At 49.7% G+C, this 14,531-nt stretch overlaps 1 protein-coding gene across 15 annotated transcripts in view; it reads left to right on the top strand.

Moving 5' to 3' along the window:
- The window catches only part of RYR2 (ryanodine receptor 2), a 543,353-nt gene that overhangs the window by 507,547 nt on the left and 21,275 nt on the right, over nucleotides 1-14,531 (top strand). For 13 of the 15 annotated variants that reach the window (XM_064487828.1, XM_064487826.1, XM_064487825.1 and 10 more), the window contains 10 exons: nucleotides 826-907; nucleotides 2,814-4,111; nucleotides 4,896-4,963; nucleotides 6,443-6,590; nucleotides 7,328-7,414; nucleotides 7,988-8,206; nucleotides 9,598-9,728; nucleotides 11,019-11,061; nucleotides 13,604-13,737; nucleotides 14,186-14,246. In XM_064487828.1, the coding sequence (XP_064343898.1) occupies nucleotides 826-907; nucleotides 2,814-4,111; nucleotides 4,896-4,963; nucleotides 6,443-6,590; nucleotides 7,328-7,414; nucleotides 7,988-8,206; nucleotides 9,598-9,728; nucleotides 11,019-11,061; nucleotides 13,604-13,737; nucleotides 14,186-14,246 (2,271 nt within the window). Of the gene's footprint in view, nucleotides 1-825; nucleotides 908-2,813; nucleotides 4,112-4,895; nucleotides 4,964-6,442; nucleotides 6,591-7,327; nucleotides 7,415-7,987; nucleotides 8,207-9,597; nucleotides 9,729-11,018; nucleotides 11,062-13,603; nucleotides 13,738-14,185; nucleotides 14,247-14,531 lie in introns of those variants that run through there. The other 2 variants (XM_064487816.1, XR_010381799.1) reach the window with 2 other exon arrangements.

The raw sequence follows: 14,531 nt of genomic DNA, 5'->3' as shown, positions 1-14,531 counted from the left end.
AACAGTTCCGTCCCTCCAGCAGTGCTGAAGTTCAGCTGCCCGTGTAGCAACATCCAAATGAACGAAATGAGACCTTGTCTAATTTCTTAAAAGGAGAATGAGGTGTAGTTTACAAGAAGAAGAAAATCCGATGCTTCACAAGGTGGCGATGCAGCTGTGAGCACAGCCCCGGCTTCCGCGCCCTGAGTCTCAGCACAGTGATGTTTAGACGCATCTCTATGCAAAATAATGTTTTTTCAAAGCATTTCAAAAAAATCAAAAACAAAGCCAAAAAACCCCAGAAAATTTTGACCGAAGAAATATCTGAGGGCTTAATAAAATTGGTAAGTAAGACGTCGTGTGCACTATTAATGCAGATGATACTTGTGTCCGTTTTTGGTTAGATTTCTGTGAATAAGTTTATTTCATGTTCCCTGTTATGCCTGTTTTTTTCCAGAATAATTTAGTCTTTACAAAATATGTAACGTCTTTGTGTAGTAAGTCAGAAGGAAGGAAAGACCAGTCCAGTCTTCTTGAGTGAAAGGAAGGGGGCCCGCGTGCAGAAGCAGGCTGAGCCTGGCCTGCCTGGCCCAGAGCTTCCTGGGCCAGTTCTCTGTTAGACGTGTTCCCTGTCCTTACAGATACTTTAATAAACACGAGTTGGCATCAATAATAAATACTCTTTAGTCCTGAAGTGCGCCACGCTTGTGCTCGGCTCTCCTCAGCTCGGTACCGCTGCGAAGGGCCCACCGGGGGCGGGGCAGTGCTGGACGGTGGGGACCCGCAGGCGCTCCTGCCGCAGGGCCCCCGCGTGCTGTCTCACGTGCAGTGTGTTCATCCTCCCAGGACTCCAGCCAGATCGAGCTCCTGAAAGAGCTGATGGACCTCCAGAAGGACATGGTGGTCATGCTGCTGTCCATGCTGGAAGGTACCGGCTTGTGTTTTCCAGTTGCCCGCATCCTCTAGCACGCGCTTGCTTTCGGAGTCAGCCTGCTGCGGAGGACAGACATCACCACGGGGGTGGGGCAGGCACCTGCATCTGCTGCTGGCTTGATGACTCTTTTCTCGAGCTAGCTTTTAAAGAAGAGAAATCCTGCTGATCCCGGCTGACACTTCTGTGGGGTGAAGCCAGTAATGTTTTATTCACAGTGGTTATTTTCACGTCCCAGGGATACCCCTCCAAAGAGCGTGCTCTGCAGAGTTAGTAGGTTGGTAGGTTTGTGGTCGGTGGGGTGACAGACGCTGGGACACACGCCGACCGAGTCCGCCGAGGCTCTGAGCTGACTGCGCCGTGACAGCCCCGCTGGAGGAGGGGCTGCGGACAGCGCCCCAGCCCCCAGGGCGGCCCCGGTGGCAGCCTGGCCCCCCACCCCACGCCCCTCTCCGTTCCTATTCTCCCCCTTTCTCTTTGCAGCCTCTCTTCCTTGCTCCTGCCTTCCCTTCCCTGTTTCTCAGTCTGCCCTGCGTTGCGTGACCACACTTTGACTAATTAAGGCAGTCATCACGCTTGTGCTGGGGCTTCAAAAAGGCAGCCTTAGCTTAAAACCCTTAGTGGGCAGCCACTCTGTGCCCCCGAGCGCGAGATCCTTTTCCCATGACCTCAGTTCAGATGTTAGTCAAATAACATTAGCACAACCAACGTAACTGAGCAGCCGCGGGGCCGACAGCTGGGAATTACCCTCGTTTAACGTGCGGCTGCCTGTTTGAGTGCTTGTGTCATCCTAGTACCAGGTTTACGAGTTTGACTGTCACTGTCACTGTTCTGCGAAGGAGGAAGCAGTGGGGGGGGGCTAGGGAACCTCCCGGTTGCTGAGCTGGCGGCGGGGGGCCGGGATTCACGCCCAGCAGCAGGGCTCCGGGCCTGCGCTCAGCCTGGGGCCTCCTGCCTCCCAGACGCGGCCAGCACACCCCTCCCCAGGTGTCTTTTCTCCTGTCGTCCACCTCTGTGCTCCGTACCCCGCTCTGTTCAAGGAGCAGAAGTGCTGGAGAGCAGCTGGCTCTCTCCAGCGTGGCAGTCACCTGCCCTTTGCTCCCTGCAAAGGTTCTGGGCCATAAAGAAACGCGGGGGGCGTTTTACACTTCAAATCAGGGAGAGCGTACACCTTGCTCTCAGCGGACCTGGTGCAGGCCCTGGCACTGCCCCTCCAAAGCCGCGTCTCAGCGGCGCGTCTCGCCGCACTAAACCTTGGTTTCCCCAGTAGTGAAACCAGAGTTAATACGCACACCTGCCTCACAGCCGTGAACATCAAGTCAGGTGATGTCGGCAGGAGTGATGTTTCAACCCTAAAGGGCTGTGCAGACACTCATTCTGTTATTAACGTGAGACTGGATTTCAGTTTCTGGCTTCAGGATAGAAGCGTTTGCTCCGTTTTTTTTTTTTAATTCTAAAACACGTTGCTGCTTTGATCAAGCTGAGGGGGAGAAAAGTCAGCTTTTCTTTACGCACTGTTTACGTGTGTTAGTCTAATTACTTTGCAGATACGCTTTTGCATGTGTTCATGTAATCACACAAAGCAGAGTTTACAGAGAATTATCCGTCTTTTCCTTCGTACGCTGGAAGGTAAACAAGGAGATGTCTTTGATGCAGACGTTGTCTGAGATTTGCGTTGTTTTTTGTTATCGTTCTCCATAGACACTGGCTTTCTCAGGAATGTTCATTTTGAACCAATGCAATTCTTTTTTTTTTTAATTATTTATTTGGGGTGGGTACCTAGGTTTATTTATTTATTTAATGGAGGGCCTGGGGGCTGAACCCAGACCTCGTGCGTGTGGGCTTGTGCTCCACCGCTGAGCTGTGCCCTCCCCGCTGACCCAGCGTGCTTCTTTACTGCCAGGTAATGTTGTGAACGGCACCATCGGCAAACAGATGGTGGACATGCTCGTGGAGTCTTCCAACAACGTGGAGATGATTCTCAAATTTTTCGACATGTTCCTGAAACTGAAGGACTTGACGTCTTCCGACGCCTTCAAAGAGTATGACCCCGACGGCAAGGGCGTCATCTCCAAGAGAGACTTCCACAAGGCGATGGAGAGCCACAAGCACTACACGCCGTCCGAGACCGAGTTCCTCCTGTCCTGCGCCGAGACGGACGAGAACGAAACCCTGGACTACGAGGAGTTCGTCAAGCGGTTCCACGAGCCCGCCAAGGACATCGGCTTCAACGTGGCGGTGCTGCTGACAAACCTGTCCGAGCACATGCCCAACGACAGCCGGCTGCAGACCTTCCTGGAGCTGGCCGAGAGCGTGCTCAGCTACTTCCAGCCCTTCCTGGGCCGCATCGAGGTCATGGGCAGCGCCAAGCGCATCGAGAGGGTCTACTTTGAGATCAGCGAGTCCAGCCGGACCCAGTGGGAGAAGCCACAGGTCAAGGAGTCCAAGAGGCAGTTCATATTCGACGTGGTCAACGAGGGGGGTGAGAAGGAGAAGATGGAGCTGTTCGTGAACTTCTGTGAGGACACCATCTTCGAGATGCAGCTGGCGGCTCAGATCTCAGAGTCGGACCTGAACGAGAGGTCGGCGAGCAAGGAGGAGAGCGAGAAGGAGCGGCCGGAGGAGCCGGGCCCGAGGATGGGCTTCTTCTCCGTGGGGACGGTGCGCGCGGCCCTGCTCGCCCTGCGCTACAACGTCCTGGCCCTCATGCGGATGCTCAGCCTCAAGAGCCTGAGGAAGCAGGTGAAGCGCGTGAAGAAGATGACGGTCAAGGACATGGTCACGGCCGTCTTCACATCCTACTGGGCCGTCTTCCTGAGCCTCCTGCACTTCGTGGCCAGCGTGTTCAGGGGCTTCTCCCGCATCCTCTGCAGCCTCCTGCTGGGGGGCAGCTTGGTGGAAGGTGCCAAGAAGATCCGAGTGGCCGAGCTCTTGGCCAACATGCCGGACCCCACGCAGGACGAGGTCAGGGGGGACGGGGAGGATGCAGAGAGGAAGGCCACGGAAGCTGCCCTGCCCTCCGAGGACCTCACAGACCTGAAGGAACTGACGGAGGAGAGCGACCTGCTCTCCGACATCTTCGGCTTGGACCTGAAGCGAGAAGGAGGACAGTACAAGCTCATCCCGCATAATCCCAACGCCGGCCTGAGCGACCTCATGAGCAGCCCGGTCCCCATCCCCGAGGTGCAGGAGAAGTTCCAGGTAACGTCTCTCCAACCCCAGCAGGCCTCTGGGCATCAGGCAGCCCTGTAAGTGACCTTGACAGCAGCTATCTGGCTTGTGCCAGAGTGGCAGTCAGTGTGCGACTTGACCTGGGTAGGCAGAGCCAGGCTTCTGTGACGGTTCTGTGAGTGATTGAGTTGAACCGTGCAGAGGTAAGCTCAAGTCCCCACCCCGGCGACACCAGGCGACTGAACAGCCATCCTGCCCACCAGTATTTTATGGGTGTTTGCCATGTGACCGACCCCGCTGATTGCCATAGGGAATTCAGAGAAACATAAGATGTGGTCGCTGCTTTCAAGTTGCCTTAAGGAGTTTATTAGAAAGATAGAACCAACACTCATGAAAAACAAGAAGATTCCTGTGAGTTAAGGAAGCAGCAGACAGTTGGGGTCCCTTGTGCTGAGAAAAAGGAAACATCATTGTGGTTCGGGATAGTGAGATGAGACTTAAGTGGGCTGAAGTTGGTGTTGGAGGGTGAGGTTTGAGATTTGAGTAGGTGAAGGAAGGAAGGTGGTTCTGAAATAAGGACAGTGGAAGGAGCTCAGAAAGTCGGACCCTCCTGCCGGCCTGGCAGGTGAGTGTGGGGAGGTCCGGTGGGTGCGGGAGGGGAAGGTGTGGACCGGGGAGCAAGGAGCCCGCCCTGCACTTCCATCTCAGAGCAGACAGGAGGGTGCCATTTATGGCACGTGGTCACAGGGTGCCCTGAACTCCTGCAAAGGTGACGTGTAATCCTGCTTCTCTTTTCCCCTTGGGCTCATCCAAGGAACAGGTGCCCAAAGAAGAGGAGAAGGAAGAAAAAGAAGAGAGCAAATCAGAACCCGAGAAAGCCGAGTACGTGTGGTGTCTGCGCCCTTCCTCCGTGCCGCACTGTCTCCAGGGGATGCCGGGGAGACCCTCCTGCTCAGGAGGACACCTGTCGTCTGGGTGGAGGGGCTGGCGGAGGACCAGCCCGTGGGTGGGGTGGCCTCCGACCCCTGCCCTTTCTGGTTCTGAGAGTTCCTCTCTCAGCAGAAGAGCCTCCAGTGGCTCTGAGTGATGCTGTCCACAAGATGACGGACTGCTGTAGTCCTTTGCGTAGAATCGAGCCTCTCGTGAAGGGAGGGGACAGACGTTCCCGATGCCTTGCCTGGAGCCTCTGGGGAGTGGTGTTCCACAGAGTGCAGCCCCAGGGCCACCTGCATAAAAGCTGCCTGGAGTTTATTAAGGACGCAGACCCCTGGGCCCCACCTAAGATCCTGAGTCCGCAGATCTGGTGTGAGACCCAGGGGTCTCCACTTACCTTACTCCTGGGCCTAGGAGCTCAGTTGCAAACGCAGCAGTGAGAAGTAGAGAGCTGGGTGGGAAGGAGTGAAAACGTGTCCTTTCCTCAGCACAACGGCTTTCTGTTAGCAAATGAAACCTGCACCTCCCCCCAGGTGTACGTAGTTTTATATGCACATTTTCAGCAGTTGGGGAGATCAGGGTTTTATGTGCCTTAGGGCCCCTGTTCTCCACAGCCTTCTGCGTCCCTCCTCCAGTCACCCTCTTCTCTGGCCTGTCCTCACCACCTGTCCCTTACAGTCAGCCCTACTCGTTGTCACAGATATTGCACTGTCGGGTCATTTGTAAACATGGCCACATAAATGACTGTTACCGTGAAATGCGGACCGTGTATAATGGCACAACAGTCATTTCAGTGGCAAGTCTTTAAGGTTAAAAATGGAGTTAGATAGACCTGTGGGTTCAGTGCAGTGAGTGCACGGAAGCACTTCGTGAAGACTTGGTATTTTGCACCTAGAGGGATTTAGGTGTCAAATTTCAGTGCTTCTAATCCCCTTATTGTCTGCAAATTTAATATACTGACATTCTTTATACGTGTGAACAGCCAAAAGCACATGCCTCTGACTTTAAGTCCTAAGAACTAGTCAGTGTTAAAGAACACTGTGTTCATGATTTAGAGCATTAAAATTATAGTTTAAAAATGAGGTGTGTTGAAAAGTCACAGCCCAAAGACAGTCTCCGTTGTTACTCTCTTTTCAGTTATTTTATTGCCCGATTGGAAGGAAATACGGTGTGTTTAGATACAAAGATACTTCGAGCCTGTGAAATGCCCTGTAGATTTGAACTTCGCAGAATTATCCATCTGTAGGAGGCTATGATAAGCGAGAAGTCCTGCCTCTAATTCTGCAAGTCTGACCATTCTTGTTCATTGAAAGAGATACCAGTTGCTAAGACTGTATGATCTGAATATTTGTTTGTATATTTTGGCACGAAACCTGTTCGGTTCTTCAGTTTCAGGATGCCTTCTATTTCGTTCACTTGCGTTCGCAGGGGAGAAGATGGAGAAAAAGAAGACAAAGCCAAAGAAGACAAGGGCAAGCAGAGGCCGAGGCAGCCGCACACACACAGATACGGGGAGCCCGAGGCTCCCGAGTCGGCTTTCTGGAAGAAGATCATAGCCTCTCAGCAGAAGCTGCTCGTAAGATGTTTTAGAATGAGCATCGTTACTGGCATGTCGTAGGCCAGGCTCGTTCAGGCACCGCAAATACTCACTGACCGGGAGGTGGTGGGGAGCAACCAGGGAGCCAGGTCAGGCCTGCGGGGCGATACTTGCCTGTCTTAGTGTGGATGTGTTACCCTGGATGCCTTGGTCCCGGCTCCCCGCTGTCCAACCCAGAACCTCGACACGCCTTCCCTGTGCCTGAGGCCGCACCGTCTCTTCCTGCAGTAGCTTCCTAACTGGTCCCCTTCCTTTCGTGCGGGCCTCCAATCTGTTTTATACACAGCAGCTGGAATGTTCTTTCCAAATCACAGTCAGAGTGCATCAAGCCTGCAGCAGCCTGCCGTCCCCTCTAGAATAAAGTGATAATTGCAGCTGTAATAAGATGAGAGACTGACTTGCCCAGTAGTAACTTATCCTCAGAGCAAACTCATGGGAAAGGTTCTGTTGTTCAGCCCCCTGCCAGACGGGAAAGCGATGCTACAAGAGTGATTACGTTCTTCTGAAATTGCTTCTCATCTGTGCGTGTGAGTGTGCTTCTCCGTGGGGTTTGCATTTTCTTATTCACGGTTATGTCTCCAGCTCCAGGAACGGGACTTTTGATACATAGTAGGCACTCAAGAAACAGTTTTGGGTAAATGAAGGAATGCTTTATTTAAATTGTGGATTTCAAGTCTCTTGATTCAATGACCTCTTAATTCTTTTTTTACCTTCAGAACTATTTCGCTCGCAACTTTTACAACATGAGGATGTTAGCCTTGTTTGTCGCGTTTGCGATCAATTTCATCTTGCTCTTTTACAAGGTACGTACGTCTTCGTCTTCCAACAACCGTTTTGTGAACGACAGATAGACTGAATTGAATGTAGAGATTTCACAGATCCCCTAGTGAGCACCTCGAAACCTATTCTAAAATATATTCTGATGCAAGAGAAACCCTGAATCTCAGGCGTGTCACTCTCTGGCACAGAAAGGCTTGATTTGCCCCCTCGCCCTGAGAAACGCCCCCGCTGGAGAATGTTCAGTTCGGCAAAGGGCTCGCCCACGGTGCTCACAGCCCCATTTGGCTGAGTTTCTCCCTTGTCCCCACAGCTGGGTGTGGCATGCCTGTACTGTATGAAGTTCTTTTGATCGTTGAGAAGGCAGCTTAGCCATCCGATTTCTTCCTGCACGCGTTGGAATCCTCATAACTGGTTAGATGAGAGGGATTTGCCATTGGTTCCTGAAAAGCTGTCTTCTTAGCCTTGGCTTTTAGTCCTTCCACTGTGCAGAGGCTGCACCTCCAGCTCCTGGCTGACAGGGCTGGGTTCCCTTGTTTCTTGTTCACCTGCGCGTCTTAGAGGAAGGAACTGACTGTCCTTTCAATGGTTGGAATCAGGTCTCCACTTCTTCTGTGGTTGAAGGAAGGGAGCCGCCCCCTCGCAGCTCAGGCGAAAATACCCGAGGCGGCAGCCTGGACGGCGGCTCGCCGCGAGTCATCGCCGTGCACTACGTGCTGGAGGAGAGCAGCGGCTACATGGAGCCCACGCTGCGCATCCTGGCCGTGCTGCACACGGTCATCGCCTTCTTCTGCATCATCGGGTACTACTGCCTGAAGGTGCGCAAGGGAGGGCCGGCCGTGTGCCCGGTGGGCGCGGGTCTGGGGAGGCGGCCGCGGACACAGGAGGTGCACGCACGTGGTTTGTGAGGGAACGTCCCAGGAACCATGCCTGCGGGCCAGGGAGCAGTCCCCACGGAGAAGAGGGGACATGGGGCTGGTGCAGACCCCATGGGGCACGTCACCGGCCTCCCTCCCGAAGTGGAGAGGCCCCTTCAGGGAGGTCCCAAGCTCTGGGGCGTTGGAGCCTGGCCTTAAAGCTCCGTGTTAACCAGGCCAGGCTGTGGCTGCCCTGGCAAGGATGTGGCTGTCTTCTTGCAGTTTCCCCTCCCAGACTGGTCGTTACTCACCTATGGCCACTCTCACGTATAACGTGACCCCGCAGTGGTGATCCGCCCACTGTGTCACTAGCAGCACTCTGGGGGACGTCATGCTGAACCCTCACGTCGTTTAGATGGCTCTGCTACTGGAGACCTTGGCAGAAATGCTTCACAGTTTGTCCCACGTTCCCCAGAGGACAGTGCCCCACCAAGGGAACAGGGTGGCTGGCCCGGAACTTGAGACTGGCTTTCTGAGTGCCCAGGACTGCCCGTGACCTTCACAGACCTTTTTTTTCCTGGCACGACACCTTTCTGCTGGAGTGTCTTTATTGCACTGTCCCCAGCTTCTGACTGTGAAGATTCTAGAGGCCTTGAAGAACCAGACCCAGGGTAAACGACCAGAATGCAGAGTTTTCCCCAGAAGCTCCCTGCTGCCCCTCTTCCTCCCTTGCTGTTTGGGGAGGACATTCTTGGATATTTTCCAAGTGTCTGCATCTCTTTTGTATCTGTGCCTTGTGTAAAGTCTGTCCATATGAGGAGAGAATAAAATTCTGGACACATTTTGACAAATTGACAAAGATTTTTGCTGATGTTGAAATTAAAATTTATTTCAGAATAGCAAGTGGGCACGCTTGCAAGCATGGAATTATTAAAGAGATTTCTGAAATAAAACTCTACATTTTTTAGAAGCATGCATTTTGGAACATTAGTAACATTGCTCTGTTTCATTGCATCCATTTATATATGTATATGTAATATGCAAAAAACACAATTTTGTCTAATCTTTTTCTCTTCAACATTTAAACTGATTTCATTAGCACAATTGTCTGTGACCCTCTGTGTTTATAAATATATGCATATACATAATATCCATTCCATCTTCTGTTTTTCCCAAAACCTCAAGATGCCTCCTTTTGTCTAAATATTGCCAATTCATTTCCACTCAATTTTTACCTTCCTGGAAGTAACACGGGAAATATTTCTTTCTGAAAGCTGTTTTGTAAAGATAGTGACCGCAGGAGATGCTAGTAAATCTAAACTAATTTTAACATGTTTATTTTTTAAATGTAGGTCCCACTGGTTATTTTTAAGCGAGAAAAGGAAGTAGCTCGAAAATTGGAATTCGATGGGCTTTATATTACAGAACAGCCTTCGGAAGATGATATTAAAGGCCAGTGGGATAGACTCGTAATCAACACACAGTGAGTAAAGACTTACATGAGACATTTCATGCTCAAAAATTTCAAGACGTAAAAAACTTTGCCCGAGTTCCTACAGATTTGTCAGAAGTTTAGCAGAGGTGCGTAAGAGTTACATGTTCAACCAGGAAAACCAGTAGACTCAGCTCCAGCAGCCTCTTCATGGATGCCATCGGTTTTTGCCCTCTGTGTTCCGAATCCCTTCATCAGAAATGGCCGTGAGTCCATTTCCACAGCACTGATGGAATTTAGCATCCATTACTCTGTGCTCAGGGGGGTGTGCAGCTGGAGGTGCCTGGCCTCCCCTGCAGGCTTATCTCATCCAGAAGCAAAATCATTCATTAAGGAAAGAGTTGTAGCATTAAAGGCAAAACTATTGAATTTCACACTTTTAATCAAAGTTGGAAGATTTCAGTTGATATCATCCAGCAGCCAAACATTTAACTAGCTAAGCATTAGGACGTGTGAAATACAAGACAGGGAGACAAACACCTTTTCTGCACACTAAATATTCAGCCTGTGAGATCAGGATCCAGACTCCTAGCTGCTGGTTCAGGTACAAATCCATCTCATTTCCCAGCATGAGAGGTCTCAGTGATACAGTGTTTTTCAGCAGTTTGTACTACTCAGGGGTGAAATAGCTTCTTTTCACTGTGAGCAGTTCTGCTTATTCACAAAAAGTATGGTTTCTGATAGGTTGGGTTTTCTAGTGGGGATGATTTATTTGTGCATTATAAATGTTTACCCTAAATGCTCAGTATTCTGCTTAGCAACTCCAGCTGCTTACGCCAAATCAAATCAGGTCTATCCTTTTAAGTCAGCTCTGTATCGGTGAAGATTCCAGTCGTGTTACAGTATGTTATGCTCAGTTTCCTTGAGGATGGCTGGTGGGAATGAGATTTTGTTACTTCATAGGAGAAACAATGACAGATTTTGAGATATTTTAATTTTTAAAGACAATTGACAAGGAAATGTATATATCAACACATTGTAAGTAAATAAAAATACAAATTTGCTTATTAATAAATGTACTCATGGTCTTCACCATTAAAATAGTAGCCCATAGTCTTTTTTGTGTTTATATGTATATATTAACATTTAAAATAATATTTAATATACTCAGGATAGAAAAATTATGGGATAAGAAGGGAAACAAATTCATTGTCATTTTTGTGAATGGAAGAATATATGTATGTATGTATTATTCTAAGTATTTTGTTTATTCCAAACAATGTCATTATTTATCATTTTTAAAATAATACTATTTTACTTACTTGCTTTTATATCTTTTAGGTCATTTCCCAATAACTACTGGGACAAATTTGTTAAAAGAAAGGTAATTCTTCTTAGCGGGCATACGTTTTCCGTTTTTTTGGTTTTTGTTTTTCCTTTAAGTGCAATTCAGATTTGGATTTGATGCAGCTCGTACGTAGAATGAGATGTTGCAGTGTGGTTCATCTTTCTGTTACTGTCATTTCAAAACAGCAATAGGATTGAATGTGAATTTCAAAAATTTCATGAGAAATCAGACTCTGCAGCTAAAGAATCCATAGGCCTGGCTTCCTTCGCCTGTCCTCTGCCTCAGTGAATGGACAGTGCTCAGTCTGTGCGTGAGCACGCGCTGGGCAGAATTTCCCCTGAGATCGTTTGGGTGCCTGAAATTGACTGGAGGCTCTTTTCCGATAAGACAGCTAAGTCGCCAGGGCAGGGCTCCTCCTTCACAGGAAAGAGGAGGAGCTGTGGCATAACGATGAAGGACTGGGCTTCATTTACTTTATATAAGCTTTAAAGACCTTTTTATTTTTGTGCAGTTTTGGTCTTCTGGTGCACACCGCATCACAGGGTCCCAGAGAGCACGCAGGTTAAGGGTTCAGCTGCGGGGGCAGCACCTGCCAGAGCTCTGGTGTGGAGGGTCAGGGACCATCTCTGCTCCTCCTGCCACACAGGAATGAATGCAGATCACGCTTTGGAAAAACATAAGAAGTATTACCAGTACTTGTACATTGTAAAATACAGTAATCATTTTGTAGCTCCTGCTTATTCCTTGAACCCTCCAGTTGCCAAAATGACTCAGCGCACCGCCTCCACCACCGTGCGTTCCAGCTCCAGGGCCTGTGTCTGGAGCGGACGGCCCCACGTGGAGTGGCCTTTTCCCTGGATTCCACTGGTGCAGTGCTCCTCGGGGGCTGGTTAGCACCCAGCAGCTGAGGGGAAGTAGAGAGTTTGCCAATAATTTAAACCAAGTACATCATTTAAAGTGAAGCACCTTAAAAAAACAAAACAAAACAAGACTCCCTGGTTGGAAGGAGTGTGTGTGGATTTTCATTTGGTGCGAGTTTGTGGCCTCCTGGGGGCCATGGAGAAGCAGGGTTGTGCTAATGCATCTGAGCGCCTCCAAACTAGGCAAGAGCTTTGACAATAATTTTTAAGTAATTTCAGCTAGATAATTTGAACACTTTATTCTTATTCATTATTTAACAGAATAAAGAAGAAACTTCTCAGTTATTAAAGCGAGAGTTTCTCTGAAGGAAACTACGCATTTGCAGTCAAATTAAATAGACAGGTTGTAGTTGCAGCTGGGGCGATTCTTGGCGCTGCTGCTGCAGGGCCCGCTCTGTCCCCGGGCGAGGACGCAGCCCGGGGCCCTGCAGGTCAGCCCAGCCCATCGTCAGTGCTGCGGGAACAGAGCGAACCGACGGCTCTAATTAACCTAAACAGCGCACGCGCGTGGGCTCCCCAGCTCCCACCTTCTGTTTCCATTACTTGACCTGGTTGGATGCGTTCAGAAGAGGCTCATTTTTGTACCTGCTCGTCCTTTTCTTTCTCTTTCTTTTTCCTTCGTTCACTCTGATCTTTGACTGCAACAACCGCCCTCCTTCTTCCCCGGTTCTCATTTCCTTTGCTTCTCCCGTGTTCCTGGTCCGTGCTTTCTTATCCTTCTTTTCCTCTTTTTCTGCCAGTTCTCTCTCCTCCCATGTTTTGTTCATTACCTCTTCTGTTGCCTCCATTGCGCTGCTGAGCGGGACTCCCACGTAAACTTTGGGCTGAGAGTGGCTGTATCACAGAGCTGGACGTGCCTGAGCCCACGTCTATACACTGATCTAAAAACCTGACTCCTGGGTGAGGCCAGGGAAATGTGACAGCAGAGAGGGGTTGCTAAGAAGTGATCCCGTTGGTGGGCAGGGAATCCATACCAGATGAGAATCAAACTGAGGACACGTGGGTGGTGAGGTTCCAGGTCCCGGTGCTGTTGAAGAAGGGCTGGGGTCGGATGCTGGGGGAGGGGGTAGTCGAGTGGTTGCCGTGGAGACCACGGAGGGGATGCCAGCCTGTCCTGGCTAGCCCAGCGGCCTCTGCAGATCTTTGCTGGGACTCAGCCTTGCCTGGATGCAACCTCACCCCACCTCTTGCCAAGCTTAGCAGCCTTGGGCATGTTACATTCTCTAAGTCACGGTTTCTTTATCTACAGAATAGGATGCTAGCAACAGGAGGCTTACATTTTGTGATGGCCACGGGAGAGAAAGCAAGTCAGACTTCTTAGCATAATTCCTGGCACAAAGGATGAATTTGGTAGAAATTTCTTTCACTACATTCTCTCCCACCTCTGTACCCATTTATTTCAGGCCCTCCCCTCTTTTTGCAGGCCTTCCTCTCTGGAATAAGAAATCTTATTCTTCTGCTAGGTTTTATTTAAGACACCATAAGTTCTCTTAGACCTTAAGTGATCACGGAAAATGAGCCGTAAGCTAGATTTTTAAGTGAACTTGAAAGTAAGACAAATACATACTATGTATAAAATAATCAGATGTGCAAATGTACATACGTAGAGGGGTTATGTCATGGTGAAGGCCAGCACAGGGCTTCTCTTCTTGCCCCAGGTTATGGATAAATACGGGGAATTCTATGGCCGAGACAGAATCAGCGAGCTGCTTGGCATGGACAAAGCCGCCCTGGACTTCAGCGACGCCCGGGAAAAGAAGAAGCCGAAGAAAGACAGCTCCCTGTCGGCCGTGTGAGTGTTCCCGCCACCCGTCTGGCAGGTCTGGGGGCAAAGGAGGGAAAATGGGCGCGCGCTGAGCTCACTGGTGCGTTGGCCTCCCTCCTCCCGTGTCCGAGGAAGAGGTGAGGGGGCAGGGGAGCAGGACGCATGGGAAGTCAGCTTTGCACTCCTGGGTGTTTCGAGCTATGGAATCATTGGATTTAATCTATTGATTTTGAAGGTGCCTTTTTCATTATTTATACAAAGCAGGAAAAGAGAAAGACTTATGTTCTGAATTTGATTTACCTTTTTATCCCTAGATACCACTTAAGTTAAAATAAAAGATGCAAAAGCTCAATATTTGACTATGTTATTTGAATGTTTCCTGTTTGAAAAGGGCTGTTACCGGGAATAATTGTTACATACAAAGTGAGTCCCGGCTTCACGCGCACAGCTACAGCTTCTCCTTTTCTCTTTCCAGACTGAGCTCCATCGATGTGAAGTATCAGATGTGGAAGCTGGGAGTCGTTTTCACTGACAACGTAAGTAACGCACACGCTGGCGAGGCGAGTGGTCGGGCGTCTGCAGGTGGGAGGGCTGCTGCTGAAGGAAGGTGTCCAAGTATCAGTTAGTTTAATACTGACCGTATCTGAGAAGGACTCACAGAAATGTGTGACTCATCCGCCATCTCTCATTGTGCTGCTTTCAATTGCTGGAAGGTTAAAATGAAAATATATTTATACAGGAAAGCAAAACTGAGAATCAAATCCATCTGTATTTCCATTTAGGCTTTAGCTAAGCAATGACATTTTTCAAATTTTTACAGA

The sequence above is a fragment of the Camelus dromedarius genome, chromosome 8 (genome assembly GCF_036321535.1).
Source record: "Camelus dromedarius isolate mCamDro1 chromosome 8, mCamDro1.pat, whole genome shotgun sequence".
Lineage (NCBI taxonomy): Eukaryota > Metazoa > Chordata > Mammalia > Artiodactyla > Camelidae > Camelus > Camelus dromedarius.
This window is presented reverse-complemented; position numbering and strand designations above follow the sequence as displayed.